At 33.3% G+C, this 24,174-nt stretch overlaps 2 protein-coding genes across 3 annotated transcripts; both read right to left on the bottom strand.

Annotated features, from left to right (window-relative positions):
• Nucleotides 1-7,869: 7,869 nt before the first annotated feature.
• Nucleotides 7,870-11,956, bottom strand: LOC130441503 (facilitated trehalose transporter Tret1-like). 2 transcript variants are annotated; one of them, XM_056775219.1, is made up of 3 exons: nucleotides 11,722-11,921; nucleotides 9,319-11,082; nucleotides 7,870-9,250 (listed from the first exon to the last, which is right to left on the bottom strand). In XM_056775219.1, exon 3 carries the CDS (start codon nucleotides 9,069-9,071, stop codon nucleotides 7,890-7,892), a length of 1,182 nt encoding a protein of 393 aa, XP_056631197.1. In that variant the 5' UTR covers nucleotides 9,072-9,250; nucleotides 9,319-11,082; nucleotides 11,722-11,921; the 3' UTR covers nucleotides 7,870-7,889. The 2 variants fall into 2 exon arrangements, with proteins under 2 accessions (XP_056631197.1, XP_056631196.1); XM_056775218.1 differs by lacking the exon at nucleotides 9,319-11,082 and having other exon boundaries at nucleotides 7,870-9,211; nucleotides 11,722-11,956.
• Nucleotides 11,957-15,386: 3,430 nt separating this feature from the next.
• LOC130441502 (facilitated trehalose transporter Tret1-like) lies at nucleotides 15,387-21,005 on the bottom strand. Its single transcript, XM_056775217.1, has 2 exons — nucleotides 20,824-21,005; nucleotides 15,387-16,952 (listed from the first exon to the last, which is right to left on the bottom strand). Exons 1-2 carry the CDS (start codon nucleotides 20,864-20,866, stop codon nucleotides 15,631-15,633), a joined length of 1,365 nt encoding a protein of 454 aa, XP_056631195.1. The 5' UTR covers nucleotides 20,867-21,005; the 3' UTR covers nucleotides 15,387-15,630.
• Nucleotides 21,006-24,174: the final 3,169 nt, after the last annotated feature.

Genomic DNA, 24,174 nt, shown 5'->3' with positions numbered 1-24,174 from the left:
TTCGAAAGTAAGAAGGCCTAATCATATTAGTTTGTTATAACATATATTTACTTACTTCTTAATGATATTTTCAGAAGTATGTTTATTGTATTGTTAAAAAATTTATTTATTCTAATAGTTAAAAGTATTGTATTCATTCATAGTATGTTGGATCAAGGAAATAATGATATGTTTAGTAATAATTTTGATTAGTCATAATTTTTTTATGTGATTGTGACGTGACGTTAATATCAATGGAGAGTTTTACGTAATTATCGATAAATATATAAATTCATTGTAATTAAAAAGTATACGGTGCGATTGTCATATATGAATATTCCATTATCTATAAATTAACATTGAATAACGATTTTGAAATGACGTTTTATATTGTTGCACAATCCTTTTCATGTTGTTGTTGTTTCGAACATTAGAAGGTAAGTGATAGTTTCCTTCACGAATAAAATCTAAAATTTGTCGATATAATTGATGGAAATTGGATGATTTCAACACGCAACATGAATTTATTTTCATCCTACATACAAAATCAGTTTAAATCATAGAAGCATTAGTTATCTCTTAGAGAGCGTGCTGATTTTTTGTATTATGCTCAATATTATGGTGGATTTTTACATTGATGTCTGATCGTTCTTTTTTATGAAAACATATGATTAACTTTGTTCTAGCAAAACTGAATGGAATAACTGGATATTTTTCCATGTGATAATCATTTGATTCAAATTTATAGCTATATTGACATGTTTAAAATTGAATAAATTTGTTTCACTCAAATGATATCATACTCACGTGTACTAACAGCCAATGACATATTTTATTTATTAAAAACTTTTCAAATTTTCTCTGGGAAGAAAATATCTTTTCATAGAAGCAAATATGATGTAACAACCAAAAAAAAACATTCGACATATCTGTGATCCATTTCTAAAGCAATTCATGGATTATCAGATTTTTGACAGATTTCTTGTAATTTTGTGACTCAAGTTAAATAATAGGGATAATAGTAATTTATTGGTGAAATATATGTGAACAGTGTTCTGGTTAATAGTACAAGAATAAGTAGACATACCTCTAAAACAAATAAAAAAATATACTCATACTTAGTAACATGTATATACCATATCTAATTAAGGAATAGATCTGTTTATAATATAGAGATAGCAGATGAAGTTATCTCGAAAAATCAAGCAAAAAAAATCGAAAAATGTTCTTAAAATCAGGATTTAGTCCATATTTCTGCCAATTGACACTTGTGGTATATGATTACGTTGAAGGATAACGCTTATGTCTTATGCCGACTCCAGTGATTGATGTTAATAAAGACACATTACTTGTATGTACTATTATACATAATCTTATATACACTTCTGTATACCACTTTATACAGCTACGAACAACTATATATACAGCTACACTACTATATAAAACATTATCTTTAATGACTAAATAACTATTTATTTATCTATATTTTCTTTCGTAGTCCATATCTGAGACTTATAGCGAACAATTCGCGCTTTGTTTAATCATACAGATTGTGTTTTATATGTTTGCTCACATAACTGCATAAATGTACAATATCTACTTATTAGATGTTTATCAATATTAGGTAATTTTGATTTATATCAACCTTGTACTTTGCGTATGTTCAACTTGGTTCATATTGGCTTTTTATACCCTTCAGGGTTATTAATCATCACACACTCTGTCTTATGGTAAACACTTTCTTTGTACATTTCGAAATTTCATAACTTGGATTCTAGAGGTACCCGAATAAATTAAATTCAAACTAAACAGTTCGTGGAAACTCACCCAATTTTCAATTGGATACTGGGTATTGGATATATATAAAACCCTAAAATTCACCAATTTCAACTAATCTAGTATTAAAATTAATACAAATTATAATCCGAGATTTCAGTACTGCCATATTCACCAATTTATTGGTTCTTTTGATTGATAGAAGTTTATTATTGACATATTCAAATGCCTTAATTACTCACTCACTCACTTAATTTGTCCTTATATCCTTATCTATCCTTAGGGATGTGAGATATGTGCTGAATTTCTTTTTCCATTAATTCTGTGTCTATTTTGGTCTTTTGATTGTGGTATTGCCTCAAGTAGTTTCTTCTCTCTGATCCTGATTTAATCCATCCGTGTCTTCCGTGATCCTCCTCTTCTTTTTTTTTTGTTCTGACTTATAGTATTCTTCTTGTAATCCTTTCCTCGTTTATCCATTTTTCAAATCCAAACCTTCTTAGTTTATGTATTGTTCTGAATTTCATCTCCTCGATTTGTATCTTTCTGTTGCATCTTTGAGTCATTATTCATGTTTCACAATCTTATGTTAGTATGGGTATAGCTACTCTTTTGTGAATTACCTTAAATATTTCATTATATGCTATAAATAATGTTTTGAGTTTGCTATTCTTTCTGTTATTTCTCTCTCTAAATTTTGGTTTAGCGCTTCTTTGTCTTCTGCAAATATGACCATCTAATGAGTGTAGCATATTTCTCTTATTGTTGCTTTGTTCATTTTCGGACACCTTTCTATGATCGTGAAAAAAATATCAGTAGAATATCCTTCCACTCTTATCATTCTCAATTGTATTTATTGGATATAAAAGTTGATTTCTATAAATAAAATCACACATTTCCAGTTGAGGCAGAAAACATTTCAAAAACTTGACGTTGTCGAATTTAATATCTAATATATTATTGTTGTAGGCAACACTATATGACAAGTCAATAGAATTATTTGGCTCAAAAGTATAAAGTATAAATGAGTATAAAATCATTCCAACTCTTTCTAAATCGTTGCAAAATTGAGAGGGTAATAATAAAACTTGCTCAAATAGATAGACAAGCTGTAGGTTTTCTGTGACGCAGATATTAGGGCAAATCGAGAGAAAACGCCCCAACCATAAAAAGAGCACAAATACCTTTTATCATTTCAATAATTTATACTAGAAAAAGTTTCGGGAAAAAAGGAAGCACTAAAAAAAACATCTCCTATACCTTCTCAGAATGAGTTACGCCAAAATTTTCCTTTGAACCAAGTTCCACTTTTTTATTGGCGTTCTCATAGAAACTATCTCATAAGAAGAAGTTTATCAGAAACTGAAGATCAAATAGGATAGGGTGGCCCAAGGTCAACATGGGTGGCCTTTGGTAACCTTCATCTTGACTTTAGTTCCGAAATCCCAATGTTTAACGGATGCAGTCGTAAGAAAACTGGCTTGAAATTGAATTGGGCACAGAAGAACAGACTAGAAGAATTATTGAGTGGAGACCTTAGATGGTGGAAGATGCCCTCCGATATGTTGATCTGAGGATATTCAGAGGATGGTTCCCATTTGAATAACAGTTATTAGGAACCGTACACAGTGGCAAAAATTAAGGGAGGCCTATGTCCAGCAGTAGAAACAACTGACTGATGATGAATGAATATTCCTTGAAGACTAGAATAAAACTTCAGTTTACTCAATTTAAAAACTCTCTGCCACTACAACCATAGAAAAAGAATAGACTGATAAAATGGATTTTTTCTTTTTTTTTGTATTTGTATCAGTAATTCATCCAACTCATGGGATGAGTAAAAGTGAAACCTTTTCTTCTTCCTTGTATAGCCGTTCAATTTGTTACATTGTATTAGTATTTTTTCATCACTGTTTCAAAGCTAAATATCATTTGCTTGAACTATTTTGAATTTTGGGAAACAATTGTCGATATAATTATGTAAGTACTTGAAACCAAAATAAAATCGTTATTTCCACAAGAATATTTCTTGATTCGAAAGAAATACATCGTGAAATCACATCTTTGACTGTCATTAAACATTAAATCAACATTAATGAACACATAATAAATTAGAAATGATTCAGTTGATAATAATGTTTCAATATTTAAAATTTTTCCATCGAACGATTGTTCAACAATGAATTTCAATAATAACAAAAACAAACTCATTTACTAAAGTGACAATCTCCACCGTTGCGTATTTATTTTATAGATTCCCGTGTATTTGTTCAAGAAAGTTATTCATCTTGTATGATTTGGAAAACTTCGTAGTGCCTACAAAGTGTTTGTTGTTGTATAGGATTTTGCAAAACCCCTAGCGGTGGCTCTAGGAAGTTTTCTATTAAATAAAAAAATATATAAAAAATACACATGATTGTATTTCGATATTCATCTCCATCAATATGTTATTTGTTAACCTAAAAAGCTGTTAAGTAATGTTAAGATTTAAAAGAATGGTCGCAAACTGTAATATATAATGTATCAAAATGCTCACAGCGACTAGAATCGAGTAAATAAAAGTGTATTCCACTGTAGTCTTCGTTTTATTAAGCCTCAAACTATTTATAGCCCGGTCAATTTAGACATTCGAAGTTACATAAATTCCCAGCAAGCTGAAAATCAGTGAAATAGTTTAAAATATAATTAAAAATAGAATTTTGAAGTTTCCCATTATTACCTTGTGTCGAAAAAATTTTATTCAAGGTCAAAGTTGAAAAAATAAGTGCGCCACCTATGAGGTTGTATAATTGGAGCTTTTTTTTAACGTGCTTTCCCCAGAAGGCCCATTCCACGGGTCTTTTGGGATCGATCATATTTAAATTGAAATTATTGCAAAATAATGGAAGTTAGCAGAGATTGAAAATATGAAGTTAATAAGAAGTTGTGAAATTTAATCGTACGAGTCGTAACTTTCACCTTCTGGTCGCCTCTTTGGAATCAAACGGATCCTCCACTGTTGGACGGATCCTCCACTGTTGGTGATTCAATATTAAAGCCTTGACAAGGTGTACGTACCAGAGAACAAAACAGTATAGACTTTTTGCAACCACATTTACCACTACATCCCTTATGCAACTGGAGAAAATTGTGTGTGATGTAGTAAAGTATGAACGGGTTCTATCGTATTATTGACCAACTCCAACCCCAGTATGTACGGTCTAGCTGATAACCAAGCCACACTTGAACTTATTAATATACCCGAAAAAGAGATTGATGAGCAGCAACTGAGGTTGGAGGAAGACAAGCCAATTTTTTTACTTTCAGTATTTTCAACTAAACATGGATATCGATACTTATATAAGCAGGTAGTTTTTTTAGGAGCTCCAGTTTTTTGTGGATAATGAACATCATCGATGATATTGAAGCTGTTTTGTGATTAGGAATGTGTGTACAGCGTACCATGTTGCGCTCAGCCGGGATGAAATTTTTTTGAAAGAAAAAGCCGCTGCCTCTCGGACCATACTTACAATGATAATTGCTGGTTGGCTTCTAGCCTCGATGAGGACGGCGGAATCATTTTATTCTCGACTCAGTGGGAGAATACAACCCTTGTAAGTAGTAATTTCGGGGGAGAACTATAATTTACATTTGAACCCGCTTATTTTGCTAGTTATACTTAACCCTCCAGTACCCGCATCAGGTCTGTGGGACCGTCGCGGCATTATGTGCATTTGCTTTAAGCAATCAAATGTCGGTTTCGGCCTCCCACCCGGGTACCTTCCTAGCTCGACCCGTTCGACGTTAGCTCAGGGGAATAGCTAGATCTGTATAGTCGTTTGGCATATAGAGGCGATTTCGGTCTGCAAAACCAAAACGGGTATCGGAGTTGGATTTTTTCGGGCATTCGCTTGTGAAATTTCTAAAAGGTATGTATTTTATTTGGTAAATTCTGGCACTATTTGGTACTTTATGATAGCTTTTGTGTTATTTTTTCTGCAAATGACGTTCGATTCAAAATACTGTAACATTTTTTTAGCTATGGGTGACTATGAGGAGCAGGCAGCATGCAAGAAGAATTTGTTGAGTATGAGAGGGAGGATGAAGAGGATTTTCACGACTTTCCTTCAGATTCAGACGAAGATGTCTTGGAGACGAGGCAAGATGATTCAGACACAGAACAAAAAATTTCTGATCAGGAGGATGCAACTGAAGAGGAAGGAACTCTAAACTCATTTGTAGGCAAGGATAGTATTACCTTATGGAGTAAAACAGTTCCGCCAAAAAATATTAGACCGAGAATATAGTAACAAAACTTTCAATTACAAGGTTACCCACAAAATCATTGAAGCAGACCCTAGAAATATGGAAATATTCCATCAGTGATCCAATGTTTCACATTGTAGTCGAAAGCACCACGAGTGAGTGATGCAAGAATCACTAACAAATCTCAAATTCAGGCTCTGATGGGATTGTTATATCATGCTGGTATTTTGAAAGCTAATCATCTAAATACTGAGGACCTTTGGGCAACTGACGGATCAGGGGTGGAAATTTTTCGTCTAACAATGTCTCTAAACCGCTTTCGCTTTTTACTGGCTGCGTTGCGTTTTGATGATAAAACCACACGACCACAAAGGAGGAAACTTGACTAACTTTCCGCAATAAGAGAATATTTTGACGTATTTGTCAAGAATTGTAAAAGTGGTTACAGTATGTCAGAATATGCTTTGCTTTGATAAAAGCAATTCTCCGGGAGACATAGAAATGTAACTTTATATAATTGGTTTACCAGTCTAAATTTAGTCAACCAATTGCTAGAAAAAAAATTTACAGTAGTGGGAACTCTTAGAAAAAACAAACGCGGGATACCTTCTGAATTTGCAAATCCTGTAAAACGTCCGCTGCATACAAGCATGTTTGTTTTCAGGAAAGAATGTACTTTACTGTCCCATATTACAAAAAATAAGAAATGTTTTATTACTATCTAGTGTCCACCATGATGACGCCATAGATGAAGAAAGTCAAAAACCTGAAATTATATTATTTTACAATCATACCAAAGGCGGTTTGGATATGGTCGACCAGTTATGCTTCAACTATAATTGTGCGAAACACTCAGAGATGGCCTTTAGTAATATTCTACTCAAGCCTAAACGTCGCAGACGTCGCAGGAATTAATTCTTTCCTGTTATATTGTTCAAATAATCCTTCTGCTGTCACAATTGGACGTAGAAAATTTCTAAAATGTCTATCTATGGAGATGGTTCGTCCACATTTACTTATCCGATCGACATGGCAGCAAGTTTTTCGGCCACTAAAGCTTCGCATCAGCGAAATTTGTGGTATTGAAGATAGCCAAGAAGGAACGACTGCAGAATCACTACCTGAAAGAGGAAGGTGCCCCTTTTGCGATAGTAAAAGAAATAGAAAAACCCGCTTTCATTGTGTAAAATGTAAAAAATTCATGTGCCTCGAAAATGTTACCATCGTATGTGAAACATGCTTCGAGAAGTTTTCGGAATGAAAATGTAAAATTAGTTGCTGGGTTTTTTCGATCATATATTTTGCACATTGTGATTCAGTTTACATTTATTTAGAATAAGTTTTCAGTTTATCTGTATCTGTATCTGTGTTTTATTCAATAAAGAACAAACATATTTTAGTATATTATAATTTTGTTTCAATACTTCCATATAAAATAAATAAAAAAGCTATTATATTATTCGTTGAAAAAAAAAAACGGTCTATGAGACCGAAACGGGTAATCGGTCCCAGATTTTCAAGCGGGTACCGGAGGGTTAAGAAGAGATTAGAATAAGAAATAACGAACTTATATATTCACATTTGAAATCGCTTATATCGTTTCTTTCACGTTTCAGAAAAATAGTAACTTGGTTTCATAGTATGTACATAGAAAATAGTGTAAAGCAGAAGTGGAGTGCTTGAAGATATTGAATTATGGACAGCACATAGATGCAGTCTAATAAAACTGAATAACACACAATAATCAACTCAACTTAAATATGAAGGATAATTTTTGGCTCAAAAATATAACTGTTGAGGACCTGTTATAAAGGCGTGGTGTGCTAATGGAACAGCTTGTTGGTAACGTTCCAAAAAATGAAAACAATCTAATGTCTAAGATATTTTATTTATTTTTTTAGAATCATTTGAATATCAACGAAAGATTTTCCTCTAATTTCAGGTACTTTGATTGTTATGAATATGATAGAAGTTGCCGTGCAAACTCCAAAAATCCAAAATGTCCATGCTGTACCTATATAAGTGAACATAATTGGGAATATGAAAGTAACAATTATACCGAAAAGAAACATAGCAAAAGTAACGATAGAACTCATATATATTTGTAAATTTGATGGAAAAACTTCACCCACATAAGACCAAGCCACAGGACCAGCACCGAGCTTAAAAGAAGCCATAAATAAGCAAGAACTTGCTATTGGAACCCAGAATATACTATCAACATTGAAATTCTGTTCTTTGAAATAAAAATAACTTCCAATTGTTATTAAAGATAAAAGTAACCCGAAATAAGAAAGTAGTAAAAGTATTTTTCTACCTACTTTATCCACAATGAAAACAATTAGTACACTAGGGATAAATTGGAAAATTCCAACAATCATTACTGAAATTTCACTGGGTATATTACTACTAGTGGATCGAAATATTTCTTGTTGATAAGCATTCAAAGGTTGAGCGCCACATACTTGTTGAGCTGCGATCAAACCAACAGTGACAACCAGACCTTTTAAAACCACTCTTGTTCTGAATATGTCGTAGAAAGATCCCTCTATTTTCGTCTCATTGACACTATTACTAATTTCAATCAATTCAAATTTCACGTTTGACGTTTGCCTGAACTTCTTCAAAGCATTTTCAGCTTCTGACATTCTATTTCGAGATACAAAGTAATACGGACTTTCAGGTATGAAAGGAATTAGAATTACCATAAATAAGATTGTGGGGATCAAACTTAAGTAAGCGAATGTTTTAATGGTTACATAAGGTCCGATGAAAACGACACTTATATGACTTATGAGATTTATGAGGGACGTGGATAAACCCATTTTTCCTCTATTAGGTACATCCGATATCTCAGCAACATACGCTGGTATAATACAATAAACACAACCTACACCCAATCCTAAAAGAAATCTGGAAGTATAGAAGTGCCAAACTGTATTTGCAAAAATTAAAATTATATTTGAAAAAAGAACTGGTATAGAAAACAACACGAGCGTCATCTTCTTTCCAATTTTTCTAGAGATTTGGCCGGTACATAGGGGCCCACACAAAGCACCAATGTTCATCATCGTCGTTATCCACGACTCTTCTAAAACTGAGATTTCATATGGTATGGGGTTTTTTTCAGGATCTACGTGTCCATTTAGCTTTGGAAGAAACGGCGAAGTCCACGAAAATCCAGCATTGGCAGAAAACGACAGCAAGTTAACTGAAAAGAACGCCTATAATTTAATTGGGGTGGTTAGCTCTGAAAAAGCATAAATTACATTTTAACAGTTTCCAGTTCAAGAACAGTAGTTATGTATATGAGCTTACCTCATTTTTCAGTACAGAAATAGCCATCACCAATACAGAGATTCTTAATATAGGTGACCAATGATTAAAAACTGAAAGTATGGATATAGGAACCTAATTGTTAACAACAGGTAGACAATTACCGGGGATAGAAAAAGTGAAAGTAGGTTTATCCAAACATGTCATATGCCTCCCACTTACCAAATATGACAATTTTACATCGGTTTAGAAAAGTAATCATGACTTTTACTAAAAGTGGTGAGTGAATAGTTCATTACCGCTAGATTCATAATTCAAATTAAATCCTCAAGGCAGTTGTTGTCCATTGAATAAGGTTCTCAAGGAGTTACAAACGCTGAAAACGCTGTTAGGCGAGATTTAGAGAGACTGGCGTGCGCTAATCAAATAGAAGACGTACAGACGAACATCTTTCTGGTCTTTTCGGATGAAGTGGTTGGCTCTAGACCTCACCGAGATTATCCCTGATATTAGCCAAGTCTTGCATTCATAACATTTTGAGAGACCGCTTAGGATATGCAAGGTTTGTTCAAGGTGGGTCCTGCTGAGGGATGACAACAAACGGTAACGTGAGGAAGCGGCTCCATCTTTTCCCTGAGATAAAGCTGTCGTTCAGGCGCGGTGGCATATAGAAGGTGGTATACCACATGCGAAAATGTATTGATTTGAACATCAAGTATGTCGAAAAATAGACGGGACTCTCAGCTTTCCCATCATGTATTATTCAATGCCGATCAATATGTTTTTGATTGTGAAATTCATTGGGAATATTATTTTATGGACAATTTTGGTATATCGAAATTCACAGAAATTGCGTTAGAAACTGGTAATTTTTTGGAAAGACAGCCATCATAGTTATTCTAACTTCATATCAAAAAAAAAGAAAGAGTGAACAGCGGATTCAAATAAAAAGGCTTGCGAAATCCCAAATCACATTTTACGAAATCACAAATACGAAAAATAAAAGATAAAATTGATGATTATAACTTGGATTATATTATTTTTTTCTACTTAGAGTGGGCTCAAGAAAGCTGGAACAAGCAGACTAGTAGTGTTGCGGCTTTTATTGCTGATGAGAACTAAAACTTTAGCTTTTCAAATCATTCGGAAAACAGGGATGATGAGAACCTAGCTCATTATACAAATCTAATGTTTACTTATGCTCAAGAGATTATTCTAGCATTTTATTCTAATACACAACGTAAAAGAGAAAAAACTTCATTTGAATTCTAGTGATAGGATTTCACCTAACGGGAAGGTAGTTCAAAGGAAGTAGCTTCCAAAATCTTTTCATATTATGTGTTTTGTTTTCTCGATCAGATCTTTGTAATAATTTGTATTTATCATATGAATATGATGGTTTTCTGGAAAGTATCCGACCTAAACCTGCCATCAACTATTTATTTTTGTAGGGCAATACAGCTACGGAAATTGAAGAAGTGTTGAACTATGTGTACGGTGTCTCTGCATCATCATTTACAATGTTAAAATTTTGGGTAGCCGAGCTCAAACCGGGCCGTAGCATCTTGACTGACGACGAGCATTGGGGAAGGTCAAAAACTGTGACAACCAGCGATTTCATGAAAAAATTCCCTTAACGACCGTCAGATTGGAATTGGAAAGACTGAAGAGATATCTACATTCTGAAAGAACGCATTTACTGGTTGAAGAATTGTGCATGCGTAAGATATAAAAACTTTGGACAAAAACGCACTCGAATGAACATTTTCCACGTCTCATTGATGCAGTTTGATCAAAATGACTCTCCTGAAATGAAAAAAAAACAGTTGATTACAAAGAGCAATTCTGCTCCGAAAAGGCAGACGGTTTCATCGGGCAGAAAAGTGCTGGTGATCATTGTGTGGATAATCACGTGAATTTGTTAATCAACCAGTTACAAGAATGTGGATCCATAGGGAAAGATTATGTTACATCATTGCTTGATAAAGAGAAGGAAAAAATGGCACTGAATGGACCGCATTTTAGAGACAGAAAGCTCTTTATAATTAGTGCAATGTTCTTTCTTACCGTTTGGTTCATGGCTAGAATATAAGATTTACACTTCTGCGACTATCCATCAAATTCACGAGATAAGGTGAACAGCGAATTTTTTCCCCTAACCTCGTAGTCTCACTTGTAGGAAAAACGATTTTCATCGGAAAAAAATGAGAATGATTGGGGTGCAGAATGTATTATGATAATTGCCAGGAAAATAAAGTTATACATTTAGATACTTAACTTGTAATTAATAAATGTTATGGTTTCAAACAACGGTATTCATGTGTTTTTTCTTTAAAACAGGGGAAACAGTAGAAAAAAAATAGCTAGCCAGAGACGTCAAAATCTGAACCAATTATTGTTGAATAAATTTAAGCCTCAGAAAATTATATTTCAATAACAGCTCACCTGATATCACTGAGAAAAACAAAAAATAATTATTCCCATTAGTATCCATTTTGTTAATTTCTTGCGCTAATAGGTCCTCTTTAGAATTTATCTTTATAATATTCAAATAATAAACTGAAATTCATGGTATGGATACTATTGTCAGACAAACTATTATAATGAAGTTAATCAGTTGATATATCATTCATATTTTAAGCAAAAAACAATCAGGACTGAATGATCAAATATTTAAACTGATTTACCAAGTACCACTTACGTACAAACAGATTGAATCAATCAGATAAATCTACTTGGTAACAAATACATAATTAGTGAACATTCAATTCTTTGTCAACTTAGTAAAAAATACAAAATAAGTGTACCTAAAATTTTTTATCAACTTGAAAAGAAAATACATACTCACACATTCATTAGCAGTTGTTTATCTAGCAGCCTGAAAACCAATTAAAACCTAATTTCTTTTTTTATTGAGAGAAAGTTGGTTTTTTGAATTTTTTAAGATTATTAACACAAAAAAATTTGAATTCTGATTTGTTCTGTTCCATATTCCTAACTTTCTGAAACACAGGATGTTACAAAATTAAATGCTAGGCGCTTTGACTACCTTCTTGTTAAAATTTATAAAAAAATACTCATTGATAATTTTTTTAATCTTTTTTTTTTCATTGATGTCAGGCCAAGAAATCAGGATAAATTCAGTAAATTGATTAAACAAATCTCATTTTGTGAACGAAAAGGGAAACAGTCTCTACAGAAGCCGATTTCACACTTTTGACACATTTTTCCACTTAACGACAAACAACCTTCCTCAACCGGTCTAACAAAAATACTGTCCAATTGTTTTTAACTGATTTTAACTGATTAGGTTATTGTGCAAAACCCAAAATTATATTAAAAAAGGGCTAACTTGAAGTCATAAAAAAGTAAGTACAATTTTATTTTGATTATTGTTTTTAAATGCACACAGGCCATAACGTATCATTACTTTCTAAATAAATAACGCCCCCCCATGTGAGTTAAGTTAACAAACATAACTATGTTGTAACCTTAACGTGAACGTTCCGATAGTGTAAAAAGAGGCACGTGTTAACTTGTCATTGTTCTATAGATCCTGGTTAAGTTTAGTGCGGAAGTGTGTGTGTTCGTCTGACAGTTTCTGTTATATTTGTGGCGAATATTTTATATTTAACAACAACTTGATATTACGTAAAATAAGTATACTCCGCTTATTTTGGATCAAAGCCCGGAGATCAGGATAAAGTTTGAGCACCTCATAAAGTCTGCAAGAGATGTATTGAAAACCTTTGGTTTAAGGGCAAGAAAAAATCTCTCTGATATGCGATTTCTATGATATAGCGCAAGAAAAATAATCATAATGATGATTGTTACTTTAGTAGTAGTCAATTTCATACCCAAACCTGCAATCAGGTATTCGTCCCATTCCTCAAGGAACCAAAAGGCCAGTGCCCAATGCCCCTTGTAAGAGATTCTAAGTTCTGACGAAGATGGTGCTATATCTGAACCCTATGAAAAGTCAAGTTTTGATTTTGAAGATAACAGCAGTCCAAAATTGATTTCTTAGGGCGAGTTTAATGATTTGGAAAAAGACAATATTTCCAAAAACGCTGCTGAGTTGCTTGGATCAAGGCTCAAAAGGAAGAACGTAATTTCACCAGGAGTGTCTTCCTCATGGCTTAGATATCGTGAGAAGTTCACTTCATCTTTTGCCCTAGAGGACGAGTTGGTTTATTGTTCCAATATTTAAGGCTTGAGGAATACGACCCAGCACAGTGGCATCATATTTTTATAGATTCTTGAAACAGAAGCCTTAAAGCAGTTCTGCTTCACAATAGCGGTTTCTATGCTTCCATTCCTGTTGGTCATTTCGGACACGCCTCAAGGAAACCTACAAGAACTACCAATTGGTTCTTTGTAAATTGAAATATAAAGACCACGGTTGGCAAGTGTGTGGTGATTTTGAAATTTTGGGAATGCTGCTCGAACAACAATCTGAGCTTAGCAAATTCCCTCGCTTCTTGTGTCTATGGGATAGTAGAGACCGAGCAAATTACTGGACCGAAAAGTATTGGCCTCCGAGGAAACGGAACGTTGGCGGAAAGAACGTCCTACATGAAACTTTGGTTCCTACTAATAAAGTTCTCATACTACCGCTTCACATAAGCTGGGATAGATGAAGCAATTGGTCACTTCCAAGAGATGGAAATTGCTTCAAATACTTATATAGAAGTTTCCAGGTCTCTCGGCGGTAAGTTGAAAGAAGGTGTTTTCATTGGATCATATATTAGACGGCTTATGGTTGATTCAAAATTCATTACAACCATAACGGATCCTCATAGAGAAGGGTAAATTGCCTTCAAAGAGGTCAGAGAAATTTTTAGGAAATAATAAAGACCCTAACAATAAACAATTCGTCAAAAGAATGTTGGAAGCATTTCAAGCTTTAGGTTATCTAATGAGTTTAAAAGTTTCATTTTCTTCATTCCCACATCGTCTACTTTCCAAAAAATTTAGGAGATACGGGGGAAGAGTATGGTAAAGTATTTCATCTAGATATTGAGGAGATAAAAGAAAGATACCAGGGAAGATAGAGCGTCTCAATGACGGCGGACTACAATTGGACGCTCCAAAAAGACCTTCCAGATGCTTCCAACGATCTTTAGGGGCTATGTTATGAGATTGTCACCCAACAACGGGTAGAATGGATGAACTGACCATAGAAAAGCTTGTTCATGCTCTGTTTCCAATCAACTCTAAAGGATAGAGGATATTTCATTATTCGAATTGGAAGAGCTTGAAGGAACTGAAGTTTTTGTTTGGTTCTTGTTGTATTAGCTTCATCTACTGATGGATGTATTTAATTACTAATTGCGAAGAGGAATTTTCTTAAAAATTCACTGTGAGCTCACCTGAATGACTGCGTTTACACACTGTCGACGAACACGCTGTAAGTCAATAGTGTACTCAGCTGAGCGATGTCTCATTATATTTCATTAAATTAATTTGAAGTGAGTTGTGCGCTACGAACCGCACCTTAAGCATAGATAATACTAATGTTGCCAGCCATAATGGTGAGAAGGATGAGAATTCCATAGGGAAAAAAACTTGCACCATAGGAGAATGGCGAAATTCTCTGGAGCAAGATCAAAGAGTGAAGTGGACGAAAGCTCGCGTGTAAATTCTAAAAGAAAGGCACTATACCGAAGTTTGAAGTTGAGTATTATAATATACAACTTCTGTTCGGATATAGGGCTTTAGCAACGCTATTCGCAAAAGAAGTTTGCCCAAATTCCCCTACTCTGATGGAATACAGGATGATACTCGGCATACGTTTTTCTATAGTGAACGATGGATGGTGAACAGAGATGATTTGGAGTCGCACATCGACGAACTTTCAGAAGACCATCTTCGTGAGGATGTCAAGAAAATTGAACTACTTTAATCTGGTTTCTCAATACATTCAAGTAGTACAGCGCATGAAAATTATGATCTAGATCGAGCAGCATTTGAGTTGAGTGAGAGAATGACGAAGCGAGTCCGGAGGGCGGCATAGGGAACCCAAATAATTTGTTGAACAGCTCCAGGTTGGTGTTCAGAAGAAGAGGCGGAGGATTTACTTCGTAAGGGAATTTAGAAAAAACATAATATTGAATATTATTAGTTTTATTAACATATTCAAGAAGACGAAAAAAAAAAAATAAATACATTACACATATTTTAATTGGTCGATTCTAAAACCATAAATTATTTATTGCTAATTCTCAGTCTCTAATACTCAATTCATATATATTTATTATTATCATATATATTCATATTATACATTATGGTTTTATCCCCACTGGTATTTCCCTACTGGAGTATAAATAATGGAATAAATAATCAATTTTTGCTTCATTTTTTGAGTAGCATTTGAATATCAACAAACGATTTTCCTTTTATTTCAGGTACCTTGAATATAATGAATACTATAGACGCTGAAGTGCAAATTGCAAAAATCCAGAAAGTCCATGCCATTCCTATGAAATTGAACATGATGGGAAATATAAAAGTAACAATTATACCAAAAAAATACATAGCAAAAGTAACAATAGAACTCATATAAATCTGTAAATTTGATGGGAAAACTTCACCCACATAAGACCATGCCACTGGACCAGCACCGAGTTTCATAGAAGCCATAAATAAGCAAGAGCTTGCTACTGGAACCCAAAGTATACTATCAACATCGAAGTTTTGCTCTTGAAAATAAAAAAAGATTCCAATTGTTACTAAAGAAATAAGTAATCCAAAATAAGACAATAATAAAAGTATTTTTCTACCCACTTTATCTACAATAAAAACGATTAGAATATTCGGGATGAATTGGAAAATTCCAACTATCATTACTAAAATTTCACTGGGTATATTACTACCGGTAGATTGGAATATTTCTTGTTGGTAAGCTTTTAATGGCTGAGCGCCGCATAACTGTTGACTTAACATTAAACCAACAGTGAGAAGTAGACCTTTCAGGACTACTTTTGTCTTGAAAATATCGTATAAAGAACCCTCTATTTTAGTTTCTTTTACACTATTACTTATTTCGATTAAGTCAAGTTTTACGTTTGACGTTTGTCTAAACTTTTTCAAAGAATTTTCAGCTTCCAACATTCTATTTCGGGAAACTAAGTAATAAGGACTCTCAGGTATGAAAGTGATGAAAATCATAATGAATAAGATTAAGGGAACTAAACTCATGCAAGCAAATGTTCTGACGGTTACGTAAGGCCCGATACATACAACACACATATGACTTATGAGATTCATAACAGACATGCACAAACCCATTTTTCCTCTATTAGGTACATCCGATATCTCAGCAACATACGCTGGTATAATACAATAAACACAACCTACACCTACTCCTAAAAGAAATCTTGATGTGTAGAAATGCCAAACAGTATTTGCAAAAATTAAAATTATATTCGAAATAAAAACTGGTATGGAGAATAACAAGAGCGTCATTTTCTTTCCAATTTTTCTAGAGATTTGGCCGGTACATAGTGGCCCACACAAAGCACCAACGTTCAACATAGTCGTTATCCACGATTCTTCTAGAACTGAGATTCCATATGGTATAGGGTTTTTATCAGGATCTACGTGCCCATTTAGCTTAGGAAGAAACGGCGAAGTCCAAGGAAATCCAGCATTTGCAGTAAATGATAACAAGTTAACTGAAAATAACATATATCATTTGATTAGAAGATTTTGATGTTGTTACATTTGAAATTGATTTGTACGTCAAGATAGTCAAAATCTTATCAAATTCCATGCACCACCGGTCAACTTTTTGCTCATCCCATGTTAATCAATTTGATTAATTTCGAAATAATACACTGCAACAAATTCATTTTTCATGTTGTCAAGCGAATGTTGAAACGGTATCTTATAAACCAAAAATTGAAAGATTGAAAGAAAATGGCCGATTTGGAATGGTTTTAGTGAAGAAACCTCTTTCAAGACAAAGAATAATATTGAGAGGTTGTAGTGGTATAAAGAACAAAAGAATGCACGCGTGAAGAGTGGAAAAGAGTTTTGTGTAGAAGGAGTCGAATTTTGAGGTTTATGTATCTAAGAAAGAGGTCAAAGGGAGAGCGGAAGCTAGGTCTATGTGTAATCCTGATTGTGAGGCACAGCAGAGATGATGGTTTGGAGATATTTTAGGCAACTTGTGAAAATTGAAGGGATTCTGAAAAAAGGCTATAAAAATATTGAAAGAAAATTTGGCCAGCGCTTTATCGGCAGAAAATTTACTTTCCATCATGAAAATACATCGCAACGCTGTGCGAAGAGTATCTTTCAAAAGAATTGAAAATGATGAATTGAAAATATCAGAGTAACGATTTGACTAACCTCAACTCGATTGAGTTATCATGGACCAAATTGGAGAGGAAAGTGTCCTACTTCCACTAGACCTCTTTTAAATATCTTGAATGGAACCAAATAGACAACGATTGTTTATCGAAATTATTACGAACAATTCCGAAATTGTGCACCAAAATAATAAAGGAGGTTACATGAATGAATCAGCTATGTCTTTCATGGTCTGTTCAATTCCTTCCTTCCAGTTCCTTGAGGGTCTTCCTCGTCTTCTTCTATTCTGTAGTTGATACATCAATGCTTTTTTCGGCCACCTATTCTGCTCCATTCTCATCACATGTCCGTACCAGAGCAATTGCTTAGTCTTTATTCTCGATCTGTTCTTCGTCGTATATCTTCATTTCGTATAAGCTATGTTCAGGATATCCTGCAAGATCTTCTCAAGCTGTCCATTTTTATAGCCTCTTCTCTTTTCTTCTGTCTAACCGTCAGATGTCAGTAGTCGCATCCTAAACGTTGAAATTTTCTCCACTATCACTATTTTTTTCTAACCAAATATCGTAAACTATAAGATGGGTAAAAACTTTTTACCGATAGTGTATAATGTAAGCAAGCATTCGAGATTTCTATTAAAATGTTAAACACATCTGTAATTATTATTATATATTAACGTGAAAGTTTTTGGCATTAAACAAATATGTTAAGCTCCTTGTCTTCTTCTAATTACCGTCAATTCAAGTAAATTACGAGAGGCGGAAAAAGTTTACGAAGGTCCACACAAATAGGATACATCGAGAATAGTCACCGGGCATTGTTTATTGATGACGATCATGTCATTTATTGGGGATTTATCGATACAGCATATAAGTCAAGCTCTAACAGGTTTTGATGCTGAACTCAAAGAAAAACGACCACACTTCTTGATGAAAAGAGTTTTGTTCCTCCACCACAATGAACATTGATATTCGTTCCCTATTGTTGATGAAAAATTATAAAAACTGCATAAGGATTCATTGACTAGTCTGTCATATTCTCCTGATTTATTTACCCTCGATTTTGGCTGCTAGAAATTATGGTTTATGCTGTTTCAGAAAGATGGAAATGTTATGCAAAGACAGTCCAGTCAATATAGACTTCTTTTCGAGCACGTACGAAATTGTGCACACTTATGTATTTTGCTTTTTTCTCAAATCAGGAATTTTCCAAAATTTGGTCAATAAAATTGAGTTTTATTCAAAATGGAAAGATTATTTAATATTTTTGCTCACGCCATTCGAAAGTTTATGAGATTTACTAATTTTTTCGCCCTATGCAAAATGTTCGCTCGACTGACCGTTCTCAAGATATCGGCTCTAAAAAATATATTTATTTTCATCAGAAACATTTGGTGTCAACACACAAAAATTTGAATCCATTTCATATGTTATATTATTGCAATTATTAATTGGAAATAGTTATTCAATTTAGCAGTTCCTCATTTTTTTAAATAATAACCTGAATGGTCAGAGACTCTTGGAATTTTTCCAAAATAATTTTCTACCCATGTGATATTCTAATACTCTAATAAGTAGATTGGTCGGGAAAGTTCACTTGTATGGCCATCACATTCCCCGGAATCAAAGACAATGGATTTATTTTTAGGATGATATCTCAGAAGCTTGATTTATGCAGAGCCGGTAAACACAAGGAACGAACGAATTGATTGATATCCTCCGTAGACTCTGGAAAAGTGTAGAAGTGCAAAGTGCCCACTTCGGACATTTATTATAGTTTATTTTTCGTTTTTATTTGAGTTGTAGGTTAACCAATATGTTTTTAACATTTCCATTTCTTCCGTAGGTAAGTAAAACCATGTTTGACAATATGCAGTTCATTTAGAAATGTTTGATTGTGCTTTAATGCCCACTGTAAGAATTTCTAATAAATAATTACAATTTATCTGATTTTTTTCTGATTGTGTCTTTATGACGAATGGTTACATTCGTACATTTTATCAAGTTAAGTGAGGAGTACCTTTTTGTCAGAAAATAGATTAAAAATTTCATGTTTGCTACCTTTAGAATGTACAGGTGATCCCTATAAATCTTACGGATTTTTAACCATTGGGAGTGAGCCACACCTACATTTAAAATTCAGAATGTTCAAATGTATAATTTAGAAAATATACTTAAATATAAATGCTGATTTCACAACTTTAATTATCTATAACTCAGAAACTAGGGGTCGTGTAAGAATGAATTTCTTGTGTCACATCATTCGACGTGTTTTGAAAGGGGTCACAAAGGTTTGTTGTAGTTTATTTCTATCAATAATTATACTTTGTTTGATTTTTTCCCATGTACATTCAGTTACTCTAAGATTCTTATCGAATAATTGTTGGAAATTGGTGCAATACCTAAGCTATATCTTCATCCATCAGCCTCCTTTAGTGAAACATTAAAAGGTATAGCAGAGCAACAATAGTATTTTATAATATTTTCTGATGTAGAGTTTAGGACGATGAAATAAAGTTATTGGATGATGAACAGAACGGTTTACACTGTATGTTGAATATACTTGAAGAGTTGTAAGAATTTAAAATTTTTATAAATCTATATAAATAAATTCAGGTTCTTATTTCGTTTAGAACAAGATATATTTCAAATAATATGCTGAATAATGAATTTTTCAATTATTTCAAATCTGAAATATCAAATATGTTTTTAATAAATGAAAATTATATAACTGTAACAATTTCACCTTTCCATTTTCTCTTAGAAGATTAAATGGTTAGTTAAACACGGGGAAAGAATAAACTCTATGTTATTGCAGAGGAAAATAATGAAATAATGAAAATCTTATGTGAACTCGAAGGATGAAAACTATTTGGGCGCCTCTGGTAGCATAGTTTAGAAGTTCAATACTGGTAGAATATACATTTCTTTAACAAAATTCCAACCTCTTTTGATTGACGTGTTCAATTTTATCATCAGATTACTCTTTTCTAGTTAATTACCGTTTTTTACGAAAATAACTTTTTTTCCTAATTTTGGCACAGTATTGAAGAGTTTAGCCGTAGTTTTCAATGGAAAGAGCACTTCAAAATACATGAAACATACGCTCTCAACTAGCGTTTGGAATAATGGGAGGTTTCATTGAAAAAGTAGCAAAATTAACTGGACTATAGTGAGTAGAGTTGAGAGGGGATTATGTTGGAGTAGAAATAATATTCCAATTATAGCTTACCTGATATTACTGAGCAATAAAGAAAATAATTATTTCCTTTCATCTCGCTTATGTTCTGCGACAATAATTTTTTTATATAAATCGCCTTAATTATATTTAAATAACAAAATGAAATTCATTGTGTGGATACGTTAACCAAACGAAACGTTAAAGTTAATCTGGTAAGTATTCTATTCCTATTTTGAACGAGAAAGAAAAAACAATGAGAAATGAATGGATAAATATTTAACTTGTCTCACTATAATACCACTTACGTGCTAAAAGATTAAATCAGTGAGATAAATTGCAGTATTAAAAACATCTACTTGATGATCAACACAAGCTCATTTGTTAAATGAAACCAAAATTGTTTTTGGACAATTGTAATAATATACGGCTTCCGGGACATGATACAAAAAATTCGGAAGTGATTAGATGACGTGAAAATAATGCTGCGACAGGAAAAAAATTTATAGGTGTTTGAAGTTGCGAAATCAGAATTTATATATAAATATATTTTCTAAATTATACATACATACAGGATAAAAGAATGGTACAGTCGAGAGCAAGAAGCGTTTGGAAGACAATGTATAAAACTTCACAAGCCATCGACAGCACAAAAACTAAATCACACTTTTAAACAGTGTAATAATTATTTATATTAACAAAAATAATAGTTACTTAAAACATAACCTGTGGGGATTTTTTGCCAAACTTATTCAGCTATCATATCTATTATAGCACTCGTCATGGCCAGACCATTAAGGCGATCTTCTGCCATGGTGCTTTTTAGCCATGTTTTTAGTCTTCTGAGGCTACTAAAGGATCGCTTCAATGTACAGGTGCATGGTAAAGGAAAGGAAATTTTTAATGCCTTTTCCGCTTTGGGAAAGAAGGAATTTGCTTCCTTTAGACACCAACAATTACTACCAAAGTTCGATTTCATTCTTTATGTTCGGTAAATTATATATAGATGGGCAATAGATTCACAAGTTTGTTTCAAATTTTCAGTTGTAACTTAAATAATGCGAATACTGGCGTGTTTTCTTCAGCAAAATGTACTTCAAGGGAGATGATAATTGAATCCAAGTATGGTATCACTCCTCTTGCAGTATTCTGAAGGGCTTTCTGCTGCTCCTTCAATCCGTCTGCAACAACAACTTCCTTTATCATTTCGTCTGTCACTTTTTTCGGATTTTCACGGCGGTTTTTGAATAAAAGTAAAATCATTTTAATGTGTTCCGAGGCTTTGACCACATCCAAAGCTACAGATTGGACAAAAATCATACAAAACTAACGTGAATGCTGGTGAACGGCTATCGTAGAAAGAAATGCAATGCACATACATACCATACCTACCTAAATATTTTTACTCTGTTCAATGGCGTTGCGTTTTTACAAATTATATAGTCGTGATGAAAATGACGGCGATTCTAGAAACGGATATCAAAATCTTAATGTCATTCTGAATATTTCAATATTTTCTACAATATACAATAAACCTTAATTTGTCATGCGATGCGGAATTTATTAATACTTAAGGAAGTTAATTGCTCGCACGGGGGTTCACTAGGGGCGGCAACTGCTCCGCCCTGCTCCCCCCGGAAGCGCCCTTCATTTGTATGATCTGATAATAGCAAAATTGAAGTTTTCAATGCATTTTTGATAAAGGTATTCTTTGCTTAACTTGATAAAATTTATTGTTTAGTAGATATGCAAATTTTTAGATCTTTGTTCATGCCAAAAAGTATTATAAATTCTAATTATTCATTGAATATAGGTAGGTATTAAAACACAATTGAATATCTCTAACTGAACTGCATGCTGTCGAACTTCGTGCTACTTACATAAGAAAGAAATTAAAATGTAGAAAAAATATGTTGATTATTCCACGGCTTATTAAATAAAAACAACAATGTAACTAAAATAAATGTCCAAAGTGGACACTTTGCACTTCTATACACTTCCGGAGTCTACGAATGATACATCTTTGAACTTGGATTCATGTGAACGTAGTAACCATGCCAATGGACCTCCTGGCCAATCCACCTTTTAGGAAAAATGTTATTAAGATCATCTGGAGAGTCTTGAGGGTCTCCATCGTGCAGAAATGACATGTCTTGGCGAATGTTCAAAGAAATATCACATGTAATACCTACTGTAAGTATTTTCAATAAATAACCAAAATTTTTATCAGAAAATTGACATATCTCCTAAACCATAAATTTTATCGAGTTAACCAAAGAGTACCTTTTTGTTTGAAAATGTATCAAGAAATTTATTTCGTTATCTTTAGATTGGAGAAGTTACGGATTGTTAACCAACGGGATGAGTTGCCCCTCGCTTTTAGATGGTAATATAGAATCATTTTTCGTAGCTTTAGACGCTTATAGCTTAGAAACTAAGGTTTGTATGAGGAAATTTCTCCCATGTTACTCCTAAATGTTCTGCATCAAGTTCCGGAACACTCTGTATATCAACTGCGTCAATAGGTTTCCTTATCATTGTTATATTTAAATAATAAAATGAAATTCATCGCAAAATACGAGAACTTAACGAAATTTTAGACCAAATTTTATCTGGTAGATACTTTATTCATATTTCCATCAAGAATGACAAAACAATGAGAAATATATGATCAAATATTTAAATAGCCTTACGAAAGTTCAATATACCTAAAAACAAATTAAATAAATTAGATAAATCGAATCAGGAAAATTTACTTGGCGACAAATATTACTCCGTAATTTAATATTATATAAGTAATAGGAAATTCTTTGCAAAAAATAAGAACAAAAAAGTACATATTTATTTCAAGAGCAGATATTTATCCAACATCAGTATATATTAAACATCTGTTTAATTACTGTTTAAAATTTTGTATTTTTTTATTTTGTAATCTGACATATCCATTACAAAGTTTGGCATTTTTAATGGAGAACGTACTTAGAACGTGTTTGTTTACAGATTCTTGCATCATAGTCAAACAATCGAATTCAATCGCAACCGTTTTGGTGCGATGATTTTCTATGATTTTCGGCATGGATTAAGCCAACACTTTTGGTTGCACCATCTCGAACCACCGTGTTTCGACGGTTTTCCGTATTCAATCAAGGTTGTCCAAAATAGGTTATTGTGTCAGAAAACATCAATGCTCTGAGTTAACTGATATTGAGAGATTGTCAACTGTAAACAGTTTACCTTTAGTCTCTGACGACGATAACTTGGTTATCAAAACGCGCGTCAAATAATTGTGAGTGTTGGTGTAGATGTGGTGTAAACAGTGTATTCAGTATAAATATCACCAACGGCTCCAGAAATTCCATCTTATAGTTTTATTGGATTTAAATACAAGATCCATTTGGTTTATAT

The sequence above is a fragment of the Diorhabda sublineata genome, chromosome 3 (genome assembly GCF_026230105.1).
Source record: "Diorhabda sublineata isolate icDioSubl1.1 chromosome 3, icDioSubl1.1, whole genome shotgun sequence".
Taxonomy (NCBI): Eukaryota; Metazoa; Arthropoda; class Insecta; order Coleoptera; family Chrysomelidae; genus Diorhabda; species Diorhabda sublineata.
Note: the sequence above shows the minus strand (reverse complement) of the source record. Positions and strands in the feature narration are given on the sequence as shown.

What these genes read in the sequence shown, in the direction of transcription:
- LOC130441503 (XM_056775218.1), bottom strand. Translation starts at nt 11,770, where the DNA reads ATGGATACTAATGGGAATAATTATTTTTTGTTTTTCTCAGTGATATCA. An exon ending in GTTTTTCTCAGTGATATCAG is followed by an intron (nt 9,212 to 11,721) that starts GTGAGCTGTTAT and finishes CGTTCTTTTCAG; the next exon opens with TTAACTTGCTGTCGTTTTCT.
- LOC130441502 (XM_056775217.1), bottom strand. Translation starts at nt 20,866, where the DNA reads ATGAAAGGAAATAATTATTTTCTTTATTGCTCAGTAATATCAG. An exon ending in TTATTGCTCAGTAATATCAG is followed by an intron (nt 16,953 to 20,823) that starts GTAAGCTATAAT and finishes TGTTATTTTCAG; the next exon opens with TTAACTTGTTATCATTTACT.